General features: G+C 42.3%; 1 protein-coding gene across 17 annotated transcripts in view; it reads right to left on the bottom strand.

Moving 5' to 3' along the window:
* The window catches only part of VPS13B (vacuolar protein sorting 13 homolog B), a 779,033-nt gene extending 761,403 nt beyond the window's left edge, over positions 1-17,630 (bottom strand). For 7 of the 17 annotated variants that reach the window (XM_051844658.3, XM_051844653.3, XM_089336375.1 and 4 more), the window contains exons 1-3: positions 17,125-17,593; positions 16,492-16,667; positions 1,897-2,040 (exon numbers count right to left, since the gene is read on the bottom strand). In XM_051844658.3, the coding sequence (XP_051700618.3) occupies positions 1,897-2,040; positions 16,492-16,638 (291 nt within the window). In that variant the 5' untranslated portion in view covers positions 16,639-16,667; positions 17,125-17,593. Of the gene's footprint in view, positions 1-1,896; positions 2,041-16,491; positions 16,668-16,762 lie in introns of all 17 variants that reach the window. The other 10 variants (XM_051844655.3, XM_070075348.2, XM_089336378.1 and 7 more) reach the window with 6 other exon arrangements.
* Between the last annotated feature and the right edge of the window lie 8,037 nt (positions 17,631-25,667).

The following is a 25,667-nucleotide window of genomic DNA, read 5'->3' as shown; positions in this document are numbered from 1 at the left end:
TTCCAATCACTACTATGAGTACAAGTATTACTCTCCAGGGGTATAAACTACTAAATAATTTGTCCAAATGTCAACTGCAATTTTCAAAACACCTTTCTACACCAAAATTTTAAACATCTGTAAAAAAAATACTTGTTTGGAGAGTGGTTTACATTCATGACACTTGACCTTTTGCTGTACACACCACAAAATTTAAGTCTCAAATGCCATATAAGTAGGAAATCTGATCATTCCTGCAGTAGCCATCTGCATGGCCCAATATCAAATATTAGTTCTAGGTTGCACTAAAGTCATGTGTTACAAATCTTTCTCTGCAGCCTCTATAATTAGTTGTAATTTGCCTCTTTTAAAATGTGTTTCTTATGGGACATCTGGCCTTGAAACTTTCACATTTCCACTGAAATAATACTTAGTGTCTGGATTTTCTTTTCTTTTAATATGGAACACTACATGGGTGGTATAACCAAATCCAGACTCTTAAAAAAAAAATCTAGTAACAAATGATTAAGAACCACTTAAGTATTACCAAATACAAATGTAAAATAAAATTTTGTAATATAACTATCTCTAGATTTCAAAATCTCTGAAATATTCAAAGTTCACAAAATAAATTTCCAAGGAAATATAACATTGGTCTATTTACTTCCAGGAACTACATTAGTTATGTTAAATTGGATAATATTTGTACAAGTTTCCCAACAAAGATTTCATAAACAGGAAAAAGAAGGTACTTAAAATAGGAAATAATTTTAGCAGTTCATAAATAACCTTAATTTCATAGCAACTGAAGTTATATTTAGTAAATTATATTTACTAACACTGCTTTCAGGTTCTTATGAAAAGTCATTTTAACAATATTTATCAATTCACTTAATTCTAGACACTTTCCTTAAAACTCAGTTAAATTTTAATGTGTGCTAAAGTAATAAAAATGAATGAAAGATGCATTACTTTTCTGCAACATGAAAATAAAAATGTCTTCACAAAATGCTGCTGTCCTGACCTACTTGCTCTCTAGATTAGAAAAATTTTGGTATAAGCTCCTTAGAACCTATATTACACATCTGCCAAAACCACTAACAAGAAATGTAAAATGGACCAGAAAAGAAATAGATAAAAATTTTTTGGATAATATCACTTTCTGATAGTAAAACTTCAACAGCGCCAATGAAATTTGAAATAAAGGTAAATACATGTTCATTTTCCCTAAAATTTTTTCTTACGTAGATGTATCATATAAATAAATTACTTTGCAAAAATTCAAAACTCTCAAAAATTGGACTCAATCAGTCCCCACTTCTATAATTAATAAGCAATCTAATTGATCCCCAGTAAGGCTATAACCAATTAAGTATAAGTAATCTGAAAAGATCCTTTAGGTGTTTTATATAAATCTAAGAACACCCTTTTGAAAATGGTTATGTTACTACGAAATGGGCATGTAAAAAACAGTTAGCATGCGGCTGGCGTTGTGGCATAGGAAGTTAAATGATCGACTCCAACACCAGCATCCAGTATGGGCACTGGTTCCTGTCCCTGCTGCTCTACTTCTGATCCAGCTTCCTGCTAATTGGCCTCGGAAAAGCAGAAGATGACTCAAGTGTTTGGGCTCCTACTACCGATATGAGAGACCCATATGAAGCTGCTGGCTCCTGGTTCAGCCCTGGCCCCTTTGGCCATCTGGAGAGTGAGAAAGTGGATGGAAAATTCCTCTTTCTCTCCCTCTGTAACTATGACTTTCAAACTAATTAACCTTTAAAAAGAAAAATATAATAAGTGCATAAGCTAAGTTTTATTTATGTCATGGCTGACATATTCCAAAATTTAAAGAAACATCAAATACTAATAACCATTAAGATTAGTTAACAGAAATAACTGGGTTCAATAATTTCTTACCTGCATTCCATCCTTAAGTTTCAAAATGCATTCCATTGTATTGATGGTAATTACCACTGGTTCTGAACCCAGTTTTGTCCATGGTACATGAATCCTCAATTCATGAATATGTCCACTTAAAAATGTGAATGGTAATTTCAGTTCCTTAAAACATAAAACATTAAATAAAGTTAGTATGTGCTTAAGATTTTTCACTGTTTTAAGACTTATTTTCTTATTTAATGAAAGAGGGACAGAGAAAGAGAGAGATCTTCCAAAAAGACTATCACATTATCAAAATGTGAATCAAATTAGCAGGATACAATTGTGAGGCAAGTTCAGAAGGAGGCTTAATAGGATAGGATAATTACCTGACAAATTAAAGCTGACCAACCTAAATATAAATAATTCTTCACCTAATTAAAGATTTATATAACTGGGGGTAGGCATTTGGACTAGCAATTAAGACGTTCACATTCCAAGTTAGGGTACCACGATTCCAGTAGTGGATGGGCTCTCATTTCCAACATCCTGGTAATATACACCTTGGCAAACAAGTGATGGTTCAAGTTTTTGGGTCCTTGCCCTCTATGCAACAGACCTGGATTGAGTTCCTGGCTATTGGCTTTTGCCAGCATTTGAGGAGTAAACCAGTAGGTGGAAATCTCTGCCTTTCCTTCAAATAAAAAAAATTTTTTATATATTATACCTGTATACTTTAGTCACAAATTTTACATGTTTTCTGACTGCTTCCATTATTAAAGAATTTAGAAATGAAAACACAAATTTCAACACAATCACTTTATACTTATTTTACTTCCATATAAAATTATTCTTATAAACCAAAGAAAAAATTCTATTTCCATCATATCTGTCGCTCCCCTTCTTCGTGGAGGAACGACACAGGACCCTGCGTTGTTCTTTCATCTGCTTGGCCCTCCCCGGGTTTGCTGCTGGTTCTTCCCGGGTTGGCTGCTGGTCCTTCCCGGGTTGGCTGCTGGTCCTTCCCGGGTTGGCTACCGTCCCTTCCACCTCCGTGGAAGGGCGGTTCCCCCTGCCACATTCCCCACTTCCGCGGGGGAGCGGCACACCGCCGGCCGGCTCTCTCGGGGGCTGCACAGGTGTTCACCTTAGATGTTCCCCTTAGATGTTCCTGGTGCATGTTGTCTCTCTCCTCCTTTATAGTCCTCTCCACCAATCCGTGCTCTGCTACCCACACGCCGAGTACGCTGCTCTCCTCCAATCAGGAGCAGGTCCTACAGTTTATTGGTTGAACTGGAGGCAGCTGCGTAGAAGCTGTTTCCTCCTCTCCCAGCGCCATATTGTGGGAGAGCAGATGCATAGAATAAGTCTTAATTCCAGTAACTTAGTCTAGTCCGAGTTGCTCCCAGTTGCTCCCCACAATATCTTTAGTTATTTGTGAAAATTATAATAGTTTATTCATTCCTTTTTTTGCCTATCTACTTAGTTTAGCAACATATCAGGAATGCAATAGCTAACTACAGGCAGTACAGCAAGGTGGTTATGACCAATAACTCTGGAGCCCTCAGACATGAATTTAAATCCCATTTGCCATTTATTAATCCAATGACACTGTGCCTCAGTTTCATTATCTGTACCTCAGTTTCATTATCTGGAAAATATATTGAAGATTAAATGAACTTATTTATTTGAAGTGCTTAGAACACTGTCTTGCTCATAGAGAAATCATTATAAAGATGCTAAATGTCATTTTAATTACAAACATGTGAGCCTAATTTATGTTTCCAGTTTCTTAAAGTCAAAATACTAAATACTTACTGTTACTATTCTTTAATGGAATGTCACAATTATTATTTTTATTATTACATTAATTTTAAAGATGCAGCAATTTCTTCATGCATTATTCAGCTGGCACAGGAATGACTAGGGTCTACAATCAAAACAATACCTACTAAGCACTGACTACATCCCAGGTACTATTCTAAGCACCTTACCTGCATACAATTATTAAATCCTCATAAGAATATATACTTTTCTCATTTTACAATGAAGAATCTGAGGCAAGAAAGGTCAAGTAACTTACCACAATGTATCATCTGGGAGAGCTAGGATTCAAAACTGAGAAATAGTATGCCAGAGCCTTGCCCTTAACCACTAGTACACAGCCTCTTCACTTGCATTATGAGCATTCAATGTTCCCACCCGCAAAGGATCTACTTGAACAATAAGCAAATGACATCTACACTTCTGTCACCCTCTGACCTATGAAACAATGCTATGTTTTCAAGATGGCTACCCACGGTTTTGAAGTCTATGGTCACAAATCAGATTTTCCCAGGGAGAAGTTAAAAGACCTGAATCAAATTCAAGAAGTCAGTGTTAGCAGAATGCTAACCAAATATTAACAAAAAAGGCAGCTTCCCACACTAGAGTATGGAATTTGAGGGCAAGTGTTTGAGGTTAAGACACTAATGCTGCTTGGAACACCCACCCACAACCCATACAGGAAATGCCTGAGTAACAAGTCTCTGCTCCACTCCCAAGTACAGCTTCTTGCAAATGTGGACCCTAGGAGGTAGCAGGTGAAGGCTCAAATCAGTTAGATCCCTGCCATCCACATGGAATATCAGGATTGATTTCCCAGCCCTAGTCCAGTGAACCAGCAGATATGAGATCTCTGTCTATTCATCCGAGTATGTGTCTTTCAAATAAAATAATTTCTTCAAAAGAACATGGGGGCCGGCGCCGCGGCTCAATAGGCTAATCCTCCACCTAGCAGCGCCAGCACACTGGGTTCTAGTCCCGGTTGGGGTGCCGGATTCTTTCCCGGTTGTCCCTCTTCTAGGCCAGCTCTCTGCTGTGGCCAGGGAGTGCAGTGGAGGATGGCCCAAGTGCTTGGGCCCTGCACCCCACGGGATACCAGGAGAAGCACCTGGCTCCTGCCTTTGGATCAGCGCGGTGCACCTGCCGCAGCGCGCTGCCCGGGGGGGCCATTGGAGGGTGAACCAACGGCAAAGGAAGACCTTTCTCTCTGTCTCTCTCTCTCTATCCACTCTGCCTGTCAAAAAAAAAAAAAAAAAAAAAAAAAAAAAAAAAAAGAACATGGGATTTTGAGACCTATGGCTCATGCTGAAAGTCCCACTGAAGTTCAACACTTGTTACTCATCTGTTAGAAGATGGCTTCCTCATCAGAGTTGTTGTGACAAGAACATACATATATATATATATATATCTTGCAAAAGATAAAACATGAATGCCGATTGTTTTTAACAAATATGTCCTCCTTGAAGTTATCATAAACAATTTTTTTTATGTTTATTCTTTTCCCTTCTTGAAATACAATTCTACCACGTAAAAATACATTCTTCAGGAGGGAATTTGGCCAAGGAGGTAAGACATCAGTTAAGATACCTGCAACCCATCTCAGAGTGCCTGGATTTGATACCTGGCCTAAGTTCCTGACTCCAGCTTCCTGAGAATGCAGATCCTAAAAAGGAGCATGCTCAAGTAACTGTTCTTACTCTTACCATCCTCACAGGAGACCTAGATTGAGTTCCCAGACCTTGACTCCAGCCTTCCCCCACCCCAGCCCAGAGCCACTGCAAGCAGTGCAGGGAGTGCAGTGGAGGATGGCCCAAGTACTTGGGCCCTGCACCCCATGGGAGACCAGGAGAAGTACCTGGCTCCTGCCATCAGATAAGCACGGTACGCCGGCCGTAGCGTGCCGACCGTGGCAGCCATTGGAGGGTGAACCAACCTCTCTCACTGTCCACTCTGCCTGTCAAAAAAAAAAAAAAATATATATATATATATATAAAATAGGGGTCAAAGTTCTGTCAGAACGGGTTAAGCCATCATCTGTGATGTAGCCATCCCAGTTTAAGTCCCTGCTGCTCCACTTCTGATCCAGCTCCCTGCTAAGTGCCAGGAAAAGCAGAAACTGGCCCAAGTATTGGGACTCCTGCCATCCATGTGGGAAACCCAGATGGAGTTCCTGGCTCCTGGCTTTGGCCTGGTGGAGCCACAGTGGTTGTGGTCATTTGGGGAGTGAATTAGTGGATTTAAGATCTCTTTCTCTGTGTCTCTCCCTCTCCATCACTTAATAACACATACTTAAAAATCTTTATGGAAAGAACCACCACTAGAATAAAATGTCAGGGGCAAGTGTTAGGTCTAATAGTTTATATGCCAGTTAAGACACCCACTTCCCATATCAGAGTACCTGGTTTTAATGCCCAGTTCTTCTCCTAACTCCAGATTCCTGCTAATTTGAACCCTGGAAGGCAGCAATGATGACCCAAGAAAGTTGGGTCCCTGGCACCCATGTGGAAGACCTAGACTGGATTCCTGGCTCCACTGAGAGCATTTGGGGAATGAACCAGCCAATGAGAGTAGTCTATTTGACTCTATTTATCTCCCTCTCAAAATTTTTTTTAAAGTTTTAAAAGAAACTATCTCAGAATATTTTAAAAGTATATTCAACAATAAAATATCAAAATACTAAATTTGTACAGCCTTAATAACATAATCTTAAGACAAAGAAAGTGAACACTGACAAACCTAAAAAAGAGAAACAGACATGCACAATCATAGAAGACATTATTACTACTCTCCCAATATTCAGTACAATAACTAGATAGTGAAAATCCATAAGGGTTTACAAGATTTGAAGAACTTACTCTGGTAACTTATTTGGTTCTAAAACACTGCAGCAACAACTGCAAAATATTTATTTTCTTCTGATAATTGCCCATGGAACACTTTACAAAAATAGACTATATAATGAGTCACAAATATTAATGGATTGGAATCACAGAGAATGTGCTAACCACAGTGGAATTAAATGAGAAATTAATGACACAAAGATAATTAGCAAATCCCCAAATGTTTGAAATTAAGCAACACATTTTCTAACAATCATTGATCAAGGAAAAAAAATCAAACCAAAAATTATAAAAAAATTTTAACTGAAAAAATATACAATTCTACTCAATGGAGCTAAACATATGGTTACAGAGAAATTTATAGTATTAACTGCATACAAGTGTATTTGAGTAGGCAGAAGTGGAAAAAAAAACTCAATGATCTAAGTTTTTATCACAGGAAGAAAGGAAAAATAGTGAATCAAATACAAATAAAGTGGAATCAAATGAGATGATTAACCAAAAAAATGACAAAGTATGATGCAAAAACAAAACAAAAATTCTTTGAAAATATTAATAAAATTGATAAGACCTTTGTTTTGTGTGTGTGTGCATCAAAATGCAGGGTTGGTTCTGCTTTTTTTAATTTAAGAGGCAGACAGACACACACACACACATGCACAATCTTCCATCCACTGATTCACTCCCCAAACGTCCACAATGGCCAGGTCAAAACCAGGGGTAGGAAACTCAATCCAGGTCTCCCACATGAGACCCAACCAATCTGATGCCTCCCAAGGTATGTATTGCCAAGAGGCTAGAATCCAGAGCCAGAGCCAGGACTCAAACTCAGGTACTAGAATGTGGGAAGCAGATATCCCAATCAGCACCTTAACCACCAAGCCAAACACCCACCCTTAGACTTTAGAAATATTGATAAAGAAAATACAAATTGGGGCCAGCACTATGGCGTAGAAAATTAAGCCTCTGCCTGCAGTGCTGGTATCCTATATAGGTGCCTGTTTGATACCCACCTGCTCCACTTCCAATCCAGTTCCCTGCTCACGTGCCTGGGAAAGCAGGAGAAGCACCCACGTGGGAGACCCAGATGAAGCTCCTAGCTCCTAGCTCCCAGCTCTGGTCTGGCCTAGCCCTGGCCATGGTGGCCATTTGTGGACTGAATCAGTGGATGTGATGTAGGCAGGCATACAGGGTAAAATTGATTAGATTCGTGAGCTGGAAGATCCAGCACGCCCCCTTTGTGATCTCACATCTCTACCTGACCACACCTGTGCATCTACCTGACCATACCTGTGCACCCACCTGCCAATCAGACTAATTAACCACTCCCCTTTGGAAGTGGATTAAAGGCCTGAAAAAACGGTGGGCCAGACCTTTTTTGCCCCTTTTTCTTTTTGCCCTTCTTTTTCCCTCCCTGCCCTTGATCCCCTTGTGGCCTGTGCCTTCAGGCCACCCGCTCCAAGCTTTCTGGCCTGCATGCTCCACATGGCTGGCTCCTACCGCTCCGTATGAATCCAGATTTCCCTTTCTTTCTTAGATAGGGTCCCCACTCTTCTACGCATTTCTCTCACTGAATAAAAAGCTTAAAACTTACCATATTCCCTGATTTATTTGTGCCAGTATTCAGCATTCTTTGAATATATGGCAAGAGCCCACACAGCTTATTAATGTTTCAAATTATTAATAAGCAAATCAGTAACAGATGGAAGATCTCTCAATCTCTCCTTCACTCTCTCTCCTTCTCTTATTTCTGCCTTTCAAATACACAAATCTTTAAGAATACAAATTACCAATATCAAGAATGAAAAGAGGATACCACTGCAGACTCAGATTATTTAAAGCACGCTGATTTAAAAACAAACCAAACAATTTCATATCTTTAAATATGTCAATTTAGAGCAGCAGCAAGTAGGTTTTTTTTTTTTAATCAGCCAGATAGTAAATATTTTAGTCTTTTGCAAACAATGCCATCTCTGTCCCAATTACTCAACTTTGCCATTTTCATGCAAAAGCAGCCACAGACAATAAGTAAACAAATGAGGGCAGCTGTGTCCCAATAAAACTGTATTTACAATAAACCTGGCCACAGTTTGCTTACAGCTAGATTTCAGAGAAAGGAGAGATTCACTGAAAAACAGAACTCACCAATATAATAAGAAATAAAATCTAAATAGTCCTGTATCTGTTACAGAATTGTCAATAATTTACAATTTTCCAAAATGACCCAGCGAACTCCATGATTCATTTTTAATATAAACACTAAGAAGCCGATATCTCACACTGTCCCAATACTTACTAAAAAGCTACAATGATCAAAACAGTTTGATAGTGATTTAGTTACACATAAAGGCATACATGTAAACTGATAGAACAGTATTCAGGGCCTAGAAAAAAAATGCTCACATCTAAGCCAGATGATTCTTTTTTGTTGTTGTTAAGTATTTATTTATTTGAAAGGCAGAGTTACAGAGAGAGACAGAGACAGACACAGAGACAGAGAGCGAGGGAGGCGAGAGAGCGAGGGAGGCGAGAGAGCGAGGGAGGCGAGAGAGGGAAGGAGAAAAAGAGACAGAGAGACAGAGAAGATTTTCCATCTGCTGGTTCACTCCCCAAATGGCTGCAATGGCCAGAGCTGGGCCAATCTGAAGCCAGGAGCTAGGAGCTTCTTCTAGGTCTCCCATGTGGGCGCAGGGGGTGCAGGCACTTGGGCCATCTTCCACTGCTTTCTCAAGCACATTAGCATGGAGACGGATCAGAAGTGGAGCAGCCAGGACTCGAACAGGCACCCATAGGGGATGCCAGCGCTACACCACAGCACCAGTCCCTAGAACAAATGATTTTCAACATGGGTACCAAGACCATTCAACAGAGAAAAAGACAGTCTTCAACAAATGATGCTGAGAATATCTATAAATAAATAGGATTTAACACCTACCTTCTACCATACACAAAAATTAACTCAAAATGGATCAAAAACCTTTACATAGGAGCTAAAAATGAGGGGGAAAATATAGTAGAAAGCTTCATGAAATTAGACTTGTCAATAATTTCTTGGACACAACATCAAAGTCCTAGGCAACAAAAGAAAAATCACCTAAGTTGGACTTAATCAATTTAAAACTTTTATGCAACGAAGGGCACCATCAACAGAGTAAAAGACAAATCACAGAATGGGAGGAAAGGTCTGCAAATCAGATATCTGATAAGGGAGATTAATATCCATACTACACACAGAACTCCTACAATTCAACACTAACAAAACTCTGATTCAAAAGAGCACCAAGCAGGGCTGGGGCTGTGGCATAGAAGGTAAGCCTCCACCTGCAGTGCCAGCTCCCATATGAGCACCAGCTTAAGTCCCAGCTGTTCCACTACCAATCCAGCTCCCTGCTAATGCACCTGGGAAAGCAATGGAAAATAGCCCAAGAACTTGGATCCCTGCACCCATGTGGGAGACAGGGAAGCAGCTCCTGGCTCCTGATTTCAGCCTGGTCCAGCCCTAGCCATTGTGGCCATTTGGAGAGTGAACCAGCGGATGGAAACTCACTCTTTCTCTCTGTATTTCTGCCTTTAAAATAAATAAGTCTTTTTAAAAAATGCACCAAGGACATGAGCTGTTCAATGTCATTAATCATAAGGGAAATGTAAATTAAAACTATAATGAGGGGGACTGGCATGGTGCTATAGCGGGTTAAGCCACCACTTGTGACACCAGCATCCCATACGGACGCCAGTTCTAGTCCTGGCTGCTCCAATTCCTATCCAGTACCCTCTTCCAAGTGCTTGGGACACTGCCACCCAAATGAGAGACCCAGATAAAACTCCCAGTTTCTGGGTTTGGCTTAGCCCAGCCCTGGCCATTGCAGCCATCTGGAGAGTGAACCAGTTGATGGAAGATCTTTCTATGTGTGTCTCTCCTTCTCTTTCTGTAACTCTGCTTTTCAAAAAAAAAAAAAAAAAAAAAATCCTATGAGGGGTAAGCATCTAACCTAGCAGTCAAGATGCTAACGTACCCAGATCCGAGTACCTGGGTCCAATGCTCAGCTCTGCCTCCTGACGTCACTTCTTGATGCAGACCCTGAGAAGCAGCAGTGATAGGCTCAAGTGATTGGGTTCCTGTCCACCCTCATGAGACCTAGATTAAGTTCCATCTACTCCAGCCCAGCCCAGCCCAGGATACAGGAGGTATCTGACAAGTGAATCAACAGATAAAAGCTAGATTTTCAAAAAATAGAAATCCATAAGATGACATATCATACTCATTAGAATAGCAATCGAAACAAGAGACATAAAAAGTTTTGGCAAAGATATGGAATTACAGGAACAACTGGAACTCTTGTGCATTTCTGGCAAGAATATAAAATGGTACAAACACTGGTAATACCTCAAAAAATTAAACATAGTTACCATATCATCTACAAAGTTAACTTCTGGGTACACACCTAAAGGAACTAAAAGTAGAGTTCCAAAAAAATATTTAAACAACTATGCTCATAGCAGCTTTATTCACAGTGGCCAAAAGATGGAAATGCCCATCAACAGATCAATGAGAAAAAAGTAGTCATGGATTTCAAAAAATTTTTGCACCAAAATAAGTTTACTTTAATTCCATTTTTTCCTGAGCTTTTTGAAGTATCCTCAGATGTACAATGGAATATCATCCAACCTTAAAATCTAAGAGAATTCTAACACATGCTAGAACACAGATTAACTTTTGAAGATAATGAATTAAGTGAAATGAGTCATTCACAAAAGGACAAATATTGAATGATTCTACTTATACAAGGTACTAAGAGCAACCATATTCATAGAAGCAAAACAGAATATGGTTAGAAGGGGTGAAGAGGAGAAAAAGTTCTGGATATGGACAGTGGTAATGGTTGTACAACAATATAAATAGAATCACTGCCACATAAGTATACACCTAAAAGTAGTAAAATGATAAGTTTAAAGTCATATATATTTTGCAACAATAAAGAAAAAAACTAGCAATATCAATCATATACACTCTTCCAAGAATTATAAAATGAGGAAATACTTCACAAATAATTTCATGAGGCAAGTACATCTCAAAGCCTGACAAGGACATTACAAAAAAAAGAAAATCACATGCAGATAACACTTAGAAGCATACAAAATTAATAAACCTAATAACATATAAAAATAATTTTAAAATAACCAACTGTGATTTACTTCAGAATGCAAGGCAAATGTTTAAAAACTCAATTAGGGGGCCAGGGTTATGTCAGAGCAGGTAAAGCCACCACCTGCAAGGCCAGCATCCCTTATGGGCGCCTGCTGATGTCCTGGTTGTTCCACATCTGACCCATTTCCCTGCTAATGGCCTGGGAAAAATTCCCTGATTAACTCCTGCTTCCTGGTTTCAGCCTGGCCCAGCCCTGACCATCACAGCTATCTGAGGAGTGAACCAGTGGATGGAAGAGCGATCTCTTTCTCTCCCTCTCTCTGTAACTCTTTCAAATAAATAAATCAATCTTTAAAAACTCAATTAAGGGTAGACACTGCAGCACAAGTTAAGGAGCTGCTAGACGCAATTATAGCACCAAGTCAAGTCCCAGCAAACTCTGCTTCCCATTCAGTTCCCTGCTAATGCATCTGGGAGGCAAGAGATATTGGCTCAAATACATGGATACCTGCCTCCCACATGAGAGACCCAGATGGAGTTCTTCTCCTGGCCCAGTCCTGGCTACTGCAACCATCTGGAGAGAACCAGCAGATGGAAGACATCTATAACTCTTTCTCACTCTATTTATTTATTTGAAAGGCAGTTAAATCGGGGCGGGGGGGGGGGGATGGAAAAACAGAAATATTTCATCCACTGGTTCACTCCCCAAATGGCTGCAACCTCCAGGGCTGGGCCAGGCCAAAGCCAGGAGCCAGGAGCTTCATCCTGGTTTCCCACGTGGATGCAGAAACCCAAGGACTTGAGCCATCTTCTGTTGCTCTCAGGTGCTTTAGCAGGGAGCTGGACCAGAAGTGGAACGGCCGGGACTTGAACAGGCACCCATACGGGATGCCTGCACTACAGGCGGTGCTTAATAACATCATGCCACAGCTCTGGCCCAATAAATCTTTTTTTAAAAAACTGAATTGGTGGGGTTGGCGCTGTGGCAAAGAAGATTGAGCTTCCGCCCGTGACACGAGCATCCCATATGGGCACCAGTTCATGTCCTGGATGCTCCTCTTCTGATCCAGCTCTCTGCTTATGGCCTAGGAAAGCAGTGGAAAATGGTCCAGTGCTTGGGCCCCTGCACCCAGAAGAAGCTCCTGGCTCCTGGCTTCAGATCAGCCCAGCTCCAGCCATTGCAGCCATTTGGGAAGTGAACCAGTGGAAGGAAGACCTTTCTCTCTGTCTCTCCCTCTCTCTGGCTGTAACTCTACCTCTCAAATAAATTTAGAAAAAATAAAAATAAAAACCACCTCGGGGCCCACACTGTGGCATCCCATATGGGAGCCAGTTTAAGTCCTGGGTGCTCCACTTCCAATCTTGTTCCCTGCTAATGTGCCTGGGAAAGCAGATGGCCCAAATCTGGGCCCCTGCACCCACGTGGGAGACCCAGAAGAAGCTCCTGGCTTCAAATCTGCCCAGTTCCAGTCATCCCAGCCAGCTGAAGAGTAAACCAGTGGATGGAAGACCTCTCTCTCTGCCTCTAACTCTGCCTCTCGAATAAATAAATCAATCTTTTAAAAAACTCAATCAGTATAATTTACCATATTAACAATTTTCTTTAAATTAGGTAACCATTAAAAGACTCATGTGGTAAAATTCAACACCCATCAGTGATTTTATAAACTCACTGGAAAAATCAAGAGAAATTCCTTAACCCAATAAAGAGCATTTACAACTAACATACCTCCTTATAAAATACAATCACTTTCCCACCAAAGGTGGAGACAATATCAACAAAATTTATTCTCATGACCTCCACTCCAAATGATATGAGACCCTTGCTGGTGCCAATAATGAAAGAAAAAGAAATTAAAGGTACAAGTATTGTATAGAAAGATATAAAACTGTCATTATTTGTAGATGGCATGAGTGTGTATACAGGCAACCCAAAGGAATCTACCAAAATGTGTTAGACAAGTTAGAAAGCCAGATTCCTTATGTACTACATGAAAAGCCCTAGTTACAAGATTGACAAACTCTACCTCAATAAAATCACAAACTTCTGTCATCAGGATACTTTGGAGAAAGTAAAAAGATAAGCCATTAACTGAGAGAGAAGCCATAATCTGGCAAAGAATCCCAACACATCAATAGGAAAGACAGAAAAATCCAATTTCTTGCACGAGCTGTGGCTGCTAAGGCCATGTGGGGAGTTAACCAGTGGATGGAAGATCTATCTCTCCCTGTAATTCTGCCTCTCAAATAAATAGATCTTTAAAGAAAAAAAAAAAAGGCAAGACTTAAGAAAAGTAACAGGGGCTGGTACTGTGGCAAAGTAAGCTAAGCCACCGCCTGCAGAGCAGGCATCTCATATGGGCGCTGGTTTGTGTCCTGGCTGCTCCTCTTCCATTGCTTTCCCAGGCCATAGCAGAGAGTTGGATCGGAAGATGGCCCAAGTGCTTGAGCCCCTGCACCCGCGTAGGAGACCTGGAAGAAGCTCCTGGCTTCATATCTGCCCAGCTCCAGATACAGTCATTTAAGGAGTGAACAAGCAGATGGAACACCTCTCTCTCTCTTTCTCTCTCTCTGTATGTAACTCTACCCCTCAAATAAATAAAAATTTAACCAATAATCCTATGAAAAAATATTCAGTTTCATTAGTCATTAAGGAAATGCAAACTGAAATGAGATATCACAACACACTATGCAGAAAGGCTAAAATAACAAACATACCAAGAAGTAGCAAAAACATGGAATGACTGGAACTCACACATTGTGTTGGTAAACTTGTAAACTGGCATAGCCACTTAAGACAACTACTTCATCACTATCTTTTATTTTATTATTTTCTTCATGTTATTTGGGAGGAAGAGGGAGTCGCAGAGAGTAACCTTCCATCTGCTGGTTCACTCTCCACATGCCCACAACATCCAATATAGGATACTGGCTTCTCAACTGCTAGGCTAAACACCCACTCCCAAGGTTGTTCACACTTCTAGCTGTAATGAAGCAAGCTTCTACAAACATTCTTGTACATGAATTTTGATGGACATCAATATTATTTTCCCTTAGCTAGGTATCTAGGAGGTAGGCATGTTTAGCTTTAATAGGTACTACCAGGGGTGGGTGTGTGGCACTTGTGGCACAGCAGTTCAGTCACCACTTGGGACACTTGCATCGCATATCAGAGTGCCCACAATAGCCAGGCTGGGCCAGACTGAAACCAGGAGTCCAGAACTCCACCCAGGTCTCCCATGTGGAAGGCAGGGACCCAAGTACCTGAACCATCATGTACTGTATAAATAACTCAATATCCATTAATAGGAGAATAGATAAGTAAATCGTGGATTTTTTTTAAAAGATTAATTTATTTGCACTTGAAAGGCAAAGTGACAGAGGGAGAAACAGAGAAGAGAGATCTTCCATCTACCGATCCACTCCCCAAATGCCCACAATACCCAGGATGGGCCAGACTGAAGCCAGGAGCTTCACCTGGGTCTCCCACACAGGTGAAGGAAACCAAAGTACCTAGGCCATCATGAGCTGCCTCCAAAAAAGGCACATCAGCAGGACATTGGATCAGAAGCAAAGTGGCCAGGACCTGAACTGATCCTCTGATACGAGATGTGGACATACTATGTGGCAGTCTAACCTGCTGTGCCATACTACTCTGATACAAGATGTCGACATACTATGTGGCAGCTTGACCTGAATTGTGGACTCTTTATACAAGGCAATGCAAAAAACAAACTGTTCATCCAACAATACAGGTTAATCTTAGCCGATTGCTAGCCAAGCAAGTGGTAGAAACTACACAAATGATTCCAATTTATTAGAGGCTCAAGAACAAGTAAAGTTTATACTGACAGAAGTCAGATTAGTAGTCCTCTCTTTTTACCACTGAGGAGTACTAATTACAATGAGAATCTTTTAAGGAATAGTCTCTCTTGAGCTGGCTAGTAGTTGCACAGGTGTACACATATTTACAAGTTGCATTGCTACTCTTAGGATTTATGTTCACTTACAGTAAAATGAAAATACTAAGGCATCCAATTAACCTTGGGAGAGAAAGGAGAAGGCGCTAAGAGTATTATTTCCTAGTGTTAACTAGAAGAGGCAGGGGAATATAACTAAAGATTACTGATAACAATGACCTTCAGATTAAGCCACCACTTTATCTTCTAAAAAGTCTGACTTCTGAGCTTCCACAGATATTTCCCATCCTCAATACTGCTAGAATTGCTTAACATATGTTACTAATAAAAGTACTAAATGAATGAACATGTGAACTTTGAAGTAACAGTTCATCTACATCGGACTATTCTCATGTTAAATGAAAGAAACTAAAAAGCAGCAGTTAGAGAAACGTCCACTTGTACTGCCATTCTCAATCTGTGTCTATTCAACACTGTGGGGATGCCACAGCTAATGTCATCTTTCCTTCTGAGAGAGAGAGAACGTCCCTCAAGAGCTGACCTTGCTCTCTTTCATACCCTTCCTCACACTGTCCACAAAGGAAGATGTATTATTTTCAACTTCATACAGAATTTGGACAATGTACCTTTAGCATATTCGGTAATGCTTGAGATTTGAGGACAGGGTAACAATTCCGACAAGAACAATGAAATTGTTTTCCTTTCAGTCCAAGCAACTTTTTCGACGTCTACTATAATAAACCTTCTCTTAAAATTCTGTAAAACAAGGTCTCTAGCTGCAGTGTAGCCCAAAAGACAGCAGAAAAAATTACCATATTGTAACACAGAAATCAAAGACAAGGAAATGGATTACATCCTAGCATATTAAAAAATGTTTCCAGTCCACGCCAGCTACCCAGCTTACCTGTTCCAGGACATCCAACTTTAACTCGAGCTTGCTCAGAACCACGTCTCCACCCCATAGTGAAAGCTGCAGATCGGAAGGCTTTAAGTTCTTGATGTAGCGATTCACATAGCTCATTAAAATTGGAGTTACATAGGACTCCAGCATATTTTAACGCTAGGAGCCAACGTCAGAAGCTGAAAGGGATAGACAGAAACATCAAGGAGTCAGCAGTGCGGCGAAGGAAAAAGTATTTCTCAGGAGCGTTTGGAGAGGCGGAAAAGCAACAGACCCCACCAAAGAGGCGGCACGGAACACTCCAGCGGTCTCCCAGCTCCAGCCACGACTTCTTGCCTGGAGAGGGTCAGGAGGAAGCAGCGGTGACCTGAAGCGAGCAGGTCCCCCGGAGTGGGTGAGCGCTGGGCTCCCGTGCGGGTGCTGCAGCCGCCCAGCCAGGCCCTCGCCTCCCGGAACCTGGACGGATCTACCACAGTAGAAGCAGCGCTGCAGCTAGAGCCAGGCCCGTTTCCACACTCCACCCTGCCACCACACTCCACTCTGCGCTGACACCCACGCCAAAGAGTACCGTGGCGTCTCCTCTCCCCTACCTCATACCTGGCACCCGCCCCCCCGGCGGCCGCACCGCTCCCGTACCGCGCCACTTCCGGGTGTGCTCCGCTCGGAACTCAGAACAAACTGTCCCTCCACCGCCACCGCTCCGTGCCTTCGCAGCCCATAGAGGTCCCTCACGCTGGAGAAGACACTTGATGCATTCTCCCGCAGAGCTCTTGGCGCTCCTCTAGCGTCGGCCCCGGCTTCGACCAGGCCAGTGGCTAGGGCGAAGCTCTAGGAAGTGCCGGGGCGGAGGTGGGGTGGCAGCGGACCGGTAAAGTGGAGACACCAGTGATCCGGAAGTGGCGTTCCGGCCAGAGGGTGACCGCGGGTGGCGAGGCCCGAGCGCACGCCATGCTTCCAGAGCTGGCGGACGGGCCAGGCTGGGTTCCTGGTCCTTAACGCTGAAAAAGAGCTTATTGTTCCGAGAAATGGACGGACCGGGAAGAGGACCTCGGGTCCGTGGGGAGGGCCATGGCGGTAGGCCGCAGGTGGGAGGAGCAAGATAGGGGGCCGACTTAAAATTAGATCCGAGGTTTATTTGCCGGAGGGAGTGTGGGCGCTGAAGGAGAATCGCGGGCTTAGGCTGTTCAGCTTTTGAGCATGTTTGGTTGTAACCAAAGGAGTAGACGAGCTTCGTGGAGTGTTAGCTTTCGGGAAGCGGCGGTGAAATATTCCCTAGGTAGCTGATGGGCAGCGGGCGAGGAATGGTAGAGACGGCTGTGGAGAAGCAGAGCCACTCAGACACAGGGAAAATAGCTGACAAGAAATGCGTTCAGTTCTGCGGTCAGCGTTGGTTTGATGAAGGCTATGTAAAATATTATCTTCTAGTCGCCTGTAAGTTCACGAAGCCGGACTGAAAACACCCAGTTCAGAAAATGGCTTAAAGCAGTAGCGTAGGACGTGCTGCTTAATTTTTGGCCAGTTTATTTTTGGTAACCCCTGAAGAAGACAGCTACCACCGAATTTTTTTAAAGTACTTTCTTTATAAGGTTATTAGAGGGTGGGGAAATGCCTAAAGCTCTTCCCTGGAATTAAAAACAGCTTCTTGGAAGAGCTTTAGTAACAATAGAAAAAAGACGTACGTGAGGCCGTTCAGGTGTCCAGATTTGTTACTGCAAATAATGAACTATGTTTCACCCCCCCAAAAAAAGCAGCAGCTAATTCGGAGCAGCTGTTTCCTAAGAAAAAGCCTTAATGAGTAACTCAAATAATTTGGGTTTTATGAAGACCTTGTAAATTAACCAAATAAATAAATTTTTAGTTATCTGCTTCACTTGAAAAGCAAACAGGTTGAAGCCATGACTGAGAGGGCTTAATAAAGAGAGTGGTTTCCATAATTACTTAAATCTGAGCTCTTGGTTGAGCTCCGGGTCTTACCATTTTTCTGAAGAAAGAAAAGACCTAGTTTTATTGTGTAGCAACTGAATAAATAAAAATACTGTATCGAGAAATTAGCCAGGTATTTCAAATAAACAGAAAATATGTGATTAAGATATCTGAACAATATATAGAATGCTGAGTTTTTTTTTTTTGTTTTTCTAGTATCCCATTTTGGTCTTGGAGCCAACCCAAAAAAATTGCCGAATTCCTAACTTGGGAAAATTATCTGGGCATTGGTTTTTTTTGTTGTTGTTGTTCTGAAGTATCAAAAATTAGTAATTTTCAACCTTGTCTTCCATAGTGCCCTCTTCTATAAGCAATGAAGATAAATTTAATTCCTTTTTATTAATGTTTCATTGCTCATGTTTTTAAAAATGTCAAATAGAGAGCCTTTCCCATATCTTAGTAAGATCTTAAATCTTGAGAAGAAAACCTGTAAAGAGAGTTGGTTATATTGACAGTAGTACATATTCATATGTATGTATGCAGAATGATTTTCACAAAATAATACTTGAATACATTAAGCTCATGACTTGTTAAAGTGATTTTCAGTCACTAATGATTTCTAACCTACAGTCTGAAAAACATTGAACAAAGTTACATATTTGTCAACATTAATAAACCTGAAAATATTAAGAAAAACGTAAGTAACCAAATAAGTATAGCATGTCATAGATACGTAAATACATTTACATTCCAAGAACTGCATTATACTGTGATACTTACATATATATTTACAACTAGTTTTTGAAATTTTAATGAGGGAAAGGCATTTGGCCTAGTGATTGCCATGATGGTTGGGACACCAGTGTCCCCAGTGGGAGTGCCTACATTTGAATCCCAACTCAGCTCTACATTGTGGCTTCTTCCTGATGCACATCGTGGAAGACAACATGGCTCAAGTTGGTTAGGTCCCAGCTACTCATATGGGACACCTGAGTTAAGATCCTGGCTCACAGCTTAGGCCTGGCCATTGCAGGATTTGGGGGTTCCAAACAGTGGATGAGAACTCTTTCTCTGTGTGTGTGCCTCTCAAATAAATGATTAAATAGAAAATATTTTTTAGAAAACATGTAGTTGTTCCTCTGGCCACATAGATGTGCATTTACAATAATGGTGACATTGTAGACATCAAGGAAATAGGTACTGTTCAAAAAGGAATGCCCCTTAAATGTTACCATGGCACCACTGGGAGAGTCTGCAATGTTACCCAGCAGGCTGTTGGCATTGTTGTAAACAAACAAGTGAAGGGCAGGATTCTTGCTGAGAGAATAAATGTGTGTAAATGTGTGTAAACATATTAAGCACTCTAAGAGCTGAGATAGCTTCCTGAAACATGTAAAGGAAAATGATCAGAAAAGGAAGCCAAAGAGAAAGGTACCTGGGTTTGACTAAAGCACCAGCTTTAGTTCCAGCCTGAGCTGCTGGAACCCACTCCCTATGAATTCATGGCATAATAAGTGTAAAAAAATAATAATAAAAGACCTCTGGACTGCAAAAAAAAAAAAACTTTCATAAACACTAAGTTCAGGATTGTAATTACTCAAGAGATGAGATAATTAGGAAGAAAACAGAGTACTTCAATTAGACAAAGGTTCCTTACAAAGGTCATCACAAAGTGGGCATTTGACCTACCAGTTCAGCCACCCGTTAGGACCCTCACATCCCACATTATAGTACCTGGGTTTGATACCCATCTCTACTAATTCCAGCTCCCTGATTCCAGATCCTGGGAGGAAGCATGATGTCCTAAGTGATGGGTTCCTACCACTCACATAAATACTTGGACTGATTTTCTAACTCCTGGCTTTGCCTGCCAACACCACACCACAAGCTGTTATGGATATTTGGGAAGTGAACTTTCTCTCTCTCACTGTCTCTATCAAATGAACAAGGAAAAAAATTCGCAGAAAAATGTATATTAGGAAAGAACTATGCATGGATTTCAAAATTATTTTGTACCAAAATAAAATTATCTTTTAATTCCATTTTTCATTAATTTTTGAAGTTCCCATGATTTTATTATGAATTATGTCTTCTAAAAAGGAGAAAACAAAATAGGCATTTGACACAACAGTTAAGATCTCCACATCCCATTTCAGAGTGCTTGAGTTCAATTTCTGGCTGTGCTCCTGATTCCAGCTTACTTGTAAGGCAGCAGTTAATGGCTCAGGTAGTTTGGTCTTTGCCACCCATGTGGGACACGCAGATTTAATTCCTAGCTTCCACTTGACCCAGCCCTGTCTGAAAGAACCAGCAGATGGGCAAGATCGATCTCTCTCTCTCTCTCTCTCTCTCTCTCTCTCTCCCCCTTCCTCTCTCCCTCTCCCACTTCCTCTCTCCCTCTCCCTCTCTCCCCTGCCCCTTCCTCTCTCTCTGTTTCTCCAATAAATTTTTTAAATATATTAAATAGGAAAAATTAATCTTAATAGGCATTGAGTACATAGATTTGTTTATATATACAAAATATTTTCTTAAAAAGGGTAATATTTCTCAACTTTACATCACACTTTGAAGAATCATGAGTCTCTAAGAAGGCATTTACAATCATTTGATTATCTTAATCATTTGGAGTAAATTTTAAAGAAACAAAAGCTTTAGTCATACTTGAGAAGTTGTCTTAAGGATCTTTTTTTCCCAACTCATTAGTAGTAATGCTAGTTTAGTGAGCAGAATGGTTCCCCCACCAAAAAATATGGCCACATCCTGATAATCTCCAGAACCTGTGTATTAGCTTATTTTGTATTACTTACTATAACAAAATATGTGAGACTGCTAACTTATAAAGAGAAAAATAAAATTTTATAGGGTCACAGTCCAAGATAAGACAGGCCCCACTGGTTCAGTCTCTGGTGGTACCAACACAGCATAGACTATCACATGGCAAAAGTATCTATCTATATGGTATCATATAAAACTATCAGGACTTAATCTTACAAGTTCCACCCTAGTCATTTCAATCCCATCCAAACACTTCCCAACTTCAGTACAACTACAGTACTTCAGTTGTACTGGGCTGTTCTGGGCCCACACAAAAGTTGGGAAAGTCCCTAATGGAGCTAAGAGGGTCTTCTGTAGCTACAAGTTAGGAGTTTCTTATTCCCAATTGGCTGAGCGTTGATGGAGCAGTCTGTGGTTGCAGGTGGGCAATGGATAGATGGTCGGATTGCAGATGGATACATGGTCAGGTCTGGAAGGGCTTGATTTTGTGAGTCAAGTCCCTATTTCTGGACTGTCACAAGATGAATGCAGCTGTGGCTGTCACCTTGACTACAACTTTATGAGAGAGGCTGGGCCAGAACTCACCAGATAAGCTGCTCCTAAATTCCAGAACCACAGCAGAAAGTCTGAGATGATAAATGTTTATTGTTTAATCTACTAAATTTTAGGGTTATTTTTTGAAGATTTATTTATTTGAAAAGTAGAGTTAGAGAGAGGGAGAGACAGAGAGAAAGAACTCTTCCATCTGCTGGTTCACTCCCTAAATGGCCTCAACAGCCAGAGCTGAGCTGATCTGGAGCCAGGAGTTTCTTCCGAGTCTACCATGTGGGTGGCAGGACCCCAAGGACTTGGGCCATCCTCTGCTGCTTTCCCAGGAGCATTAGTGGCAGGCGCGGGGTGTGGGGGACCAGAAGTAAGGAAGTTGAGTCTTGAACCAATGCCCATATGGGACATTGGTGATGCAGAGGGTGTCTTTATCTGCTACGTCACAATGATGGCCCCTGGAAGGGGATTATAAATTCTGTGTGTGTGTGTGTGTGTGTGTGTGTGTGTGTGTGTGTGTGTGTTTTGACAAGCTGAGTGGAGAGAGAGAGAGACAGAGAGAAAGGTCTTCCTTTACCATTGGTTCACCCTCCAATGGCTGCTGCGGCCAGCGCACTGCGCTGATCCGAAGCCAGGAGCCAGGTGCTTCTCCTGGTCTCCCATGCAGGTGCAGAGCCCAAGCACTTGGGCCATCCTCCACTGCACTCCCGGGCCACAGCAGAGAGCTAGACTGGAAGAGGGGCAACCAGGACAGACTCCAGCGTCCCGACCAGGACTAGAACCCGGGGTGCTGGCACTGCAGATGGAGGATTAGCCTATTGAGCCGCGGCGCCGGCCTGGGGATTATAAATTCTTACATAGCAGATAGCTAATGCATTGATGCACCTTCCAAATAAACTGTTCAGAAGGCTTTAATAAAACAAATGTCCCAGTCAGCAGTGAATCATTAGAAGCTGTCACATACAAAATGACTCTTGATGTCACTACTGTCTTATAGTGAGCTTAAGAATAAGACCAGGGCCGGCGCTGTGGCGCAGTGGGTTAACGCTCTGGCCTGAAGCGCCAGCATCCCATATGGGCGCCGGTTCAAGACCTGGCTGCTCCACTTCCTGTCCAGCTCTCTGCTATGGCCCTAGAAAGCAGTAGAAGATGGCCCAAGTCCTTGGGCCCCTGAACCCACATGGGAAGACCGGGAAGAAACTCCTGGCTCCTGCTTCGGATCGGCACAGCTCCGGCCATTGCGGCCATCTGGGGAGTGAACCGTCGGATGGAAGATATCTCTCTCTCTTTCTCTTTCTCTTTCTGCCTCTCTTCTCTCTATGTAACTCTGACTTTCAAATAAATAAAATAAATCTTAAAAAAAAGAATAAGCCGGCGCCGCGGCTCAGTAGGCTAATCCTCCACCTTGCAGCGCCGGCACACTGGGTTCTAGTCCCGGTCGGGGTGCCAGATTCTGTCTCGGTCACTCCTCTTCCAGGCCAGCTCTCTGCTGTGGCCAGGGAGTGCAGTGGAGGATGGCCCAAGTGCTTGGGCCCTGCACCCCATGGGAGACCAGGAGAAGCACCTGGCTCCTGCCATTGGATCAGCGCGGTGCGCCGGCCGCAGCGCGCCGGCCGCGGCGGCCATTGGAGGGTGAACCAACGGCAAAAGGAAGACCTTTCTCTCTCTCTCTCTCTCTCTCATGTCCACTCTGCCTGTCAAAAAAAAAAAAATAAGACAAGTCAGGTGGGCTTTGTGGCAACACAATTAAGTCATTGCTTAGGACACCCACATTCCATATCAGGTGACCTGGGATCGAGTCCCACCTCCATTTCCAATCCAGCTTCCTGCTAAAGTGCACCACAGAAGGCAGCAGATAATGGCTCAAGTACTTAGGCCCCTGCCACCCATATCAGAAACCCAGACTGAATTCCAGGTTCCCAGCTTCAACCTGGCCCAGCCCTATATATTGGAACCAATTAGAGAGTAAACCAGTGAATAGAAGATCAATCTTCTATCTCTAATTATTTATTTCAAATACATTTAAATAAATGAAAATAATAACATTTAGGTGCTGGCGTTGTGGCCTAACAAAAAAGCCATGACCTGCAACATTGGCGTCCCACATGGGCGCTGATTTATGTCCCAGCTGCTCCACCTGCTAATGGCCTGGGGAAAACAGCAATGTGAGAGACACTGGTGAAACTTCTGCCTCCAGGCTTTGACCTGGCCCAGTGCTGGCTGTTGCAGCCATCTAGGGAGTAAGCCAGCAGGTGGAAGACCTGTGTGTGTGTGTGTATGTATATGTCTCCCTCTCTCTCTTACAAATAACTTTTTTTTTTTTTTACAAAATAACATTTGCTTAGTAAGTACCACGTACTATGAATTTTACCAATGAGAAAACTCAGCCTTTGAGTACTATGACTAGAATTTTTTTTTTTAATTTATTTTACTTACTTGAAAAGTGACAGAGAGAGAGGAAGTGGCAGAATGAGAAAGAAATGTTCCATCTGCTGGTTCATTCTCCAGATGGTTGCAGGATGCTTGCTGGACCAGGCTGAAGCCAGGAGCTAGGAACTCCATCTGGATCTCCCACTTGGGTGGCAGGAGCCCAAGTGAATGGGTCCTCTTCTCCTGCCTTTCCAGATGCATTAGCGGGGAGCTGGATCAGAAGCAAAGCAGCCAGAACCTGAACCAGCATCTGATATGGGATACTGGCACTGCAAGCAACAGCTGAAGCAGCTGTACCACAACATCAGCACCAAATATTTTAGAACTTCTATGTCCACTTAGTCTTTTTATTTCTAGATTACCTCACATTCCTCCAATCCTCCTTCTCCCCATCTTTTTGTGCTAATCTAATTCCTATAAATGTATTTAAGTTTGACAATGTTCTACTTAAAATTAAGCCTCAGGATTGAAAATAGTACTGTGATATAATCTAACTACTGGGCCGGTGCCGTGGCTCACTAGGCTAATCCTCCGCCTTGCGGCGCCGGCACACCGGGTTCTAGTCCCGGTCGGGGCGCTGGATTCTTTCCCAGTTGCCCCTCTTCCAGGCCAGCTCTCTGCTGTGGCCCGGGAGTGCAGTGGAGGATGGCCCAAGTACTTGGGCCCTGCACCCCATGGGAGACCAGGAGAAGTACCTGGCTCCTGCCATCGGATCAGCGCGGTGCGCCGGCCATGGCGGCCATTGGAGGGTGAACCAACGGCAAAAAGGAAGACCTTTCTCTCTGTCTCTCTCTCTCACTGTCCACTCTGCCTGTCTAAATAAATAAATAAATAAATAATTTTTTTTATTTTTTATTTTTGACAGGCAGAGTGGACAGTGAGAGAGAGAGGGAGAGAGAAAGGTCTTCCTTTGCCGTTGGTTCACCCTCCAGTGGCCGCCGCTGCAGCCGGCGCACCGCGCTGATCCGATGACAGGAGCCAGGAGCCAGGTGCTTTTCCTGGTCTCCCATGGGGTGCAGGGCCCAAGCACCTGGGCCATCCTCCACTGTACTCCCTGGCCATAGCAGAGAGCTGGCCTGGAAGAGGGGCAACCGGGACAGAATCCGGCGCCCCGACCGGGACTAGAACCCGGTGTGCTGGCGCCGCAAGGTGGAGGATTAGCCTATTGAGCCACGGCGCCATAAATAAATAATTTTAAAAAATAATAATCTAACTACTAAGAATTATGCTTCTTAGTATCTATAAAATATACCCATAAATATAGCCTGAATTTATTAACTATAATACAAATTTAGCACATATTAAGATCATGATCAATTGAAATTCTCAAGATTTAGAAATGGGCACTTAAGGTAGCAGTTAAGGCATTTGTGTCCCATACCAGAGTGCTTGAGCTTGACTCCTGGCTCTGACCACTGACTCCAGTTTCCTGCTAACACAGATGCTGAGAGGCAGTAGTGATGGCTCAAGTATTTGGGTTCCTACCACCCATAGGGAGATCTAGATTG

This window comes from Oryctolagus cuniculus, chromosome 6, assembly GCF_051225735.1.
Source record: "Oryctolagus cuniculus isolate XC-2025 breed Fujian yellow rabbit chromosome 6, ASM5122573v1, whole genome shotgun sequence".
Taxonomy (NCBI): Eukaryota; Metazoa; Chordata; class Mammalia; order Lagomorpha; family Leporidae; genus Oryctolagus; species Oryctolagus cuniculus.
This window is presented reverse-complemented; position numbering and strand designations above follow the sequence as displayed.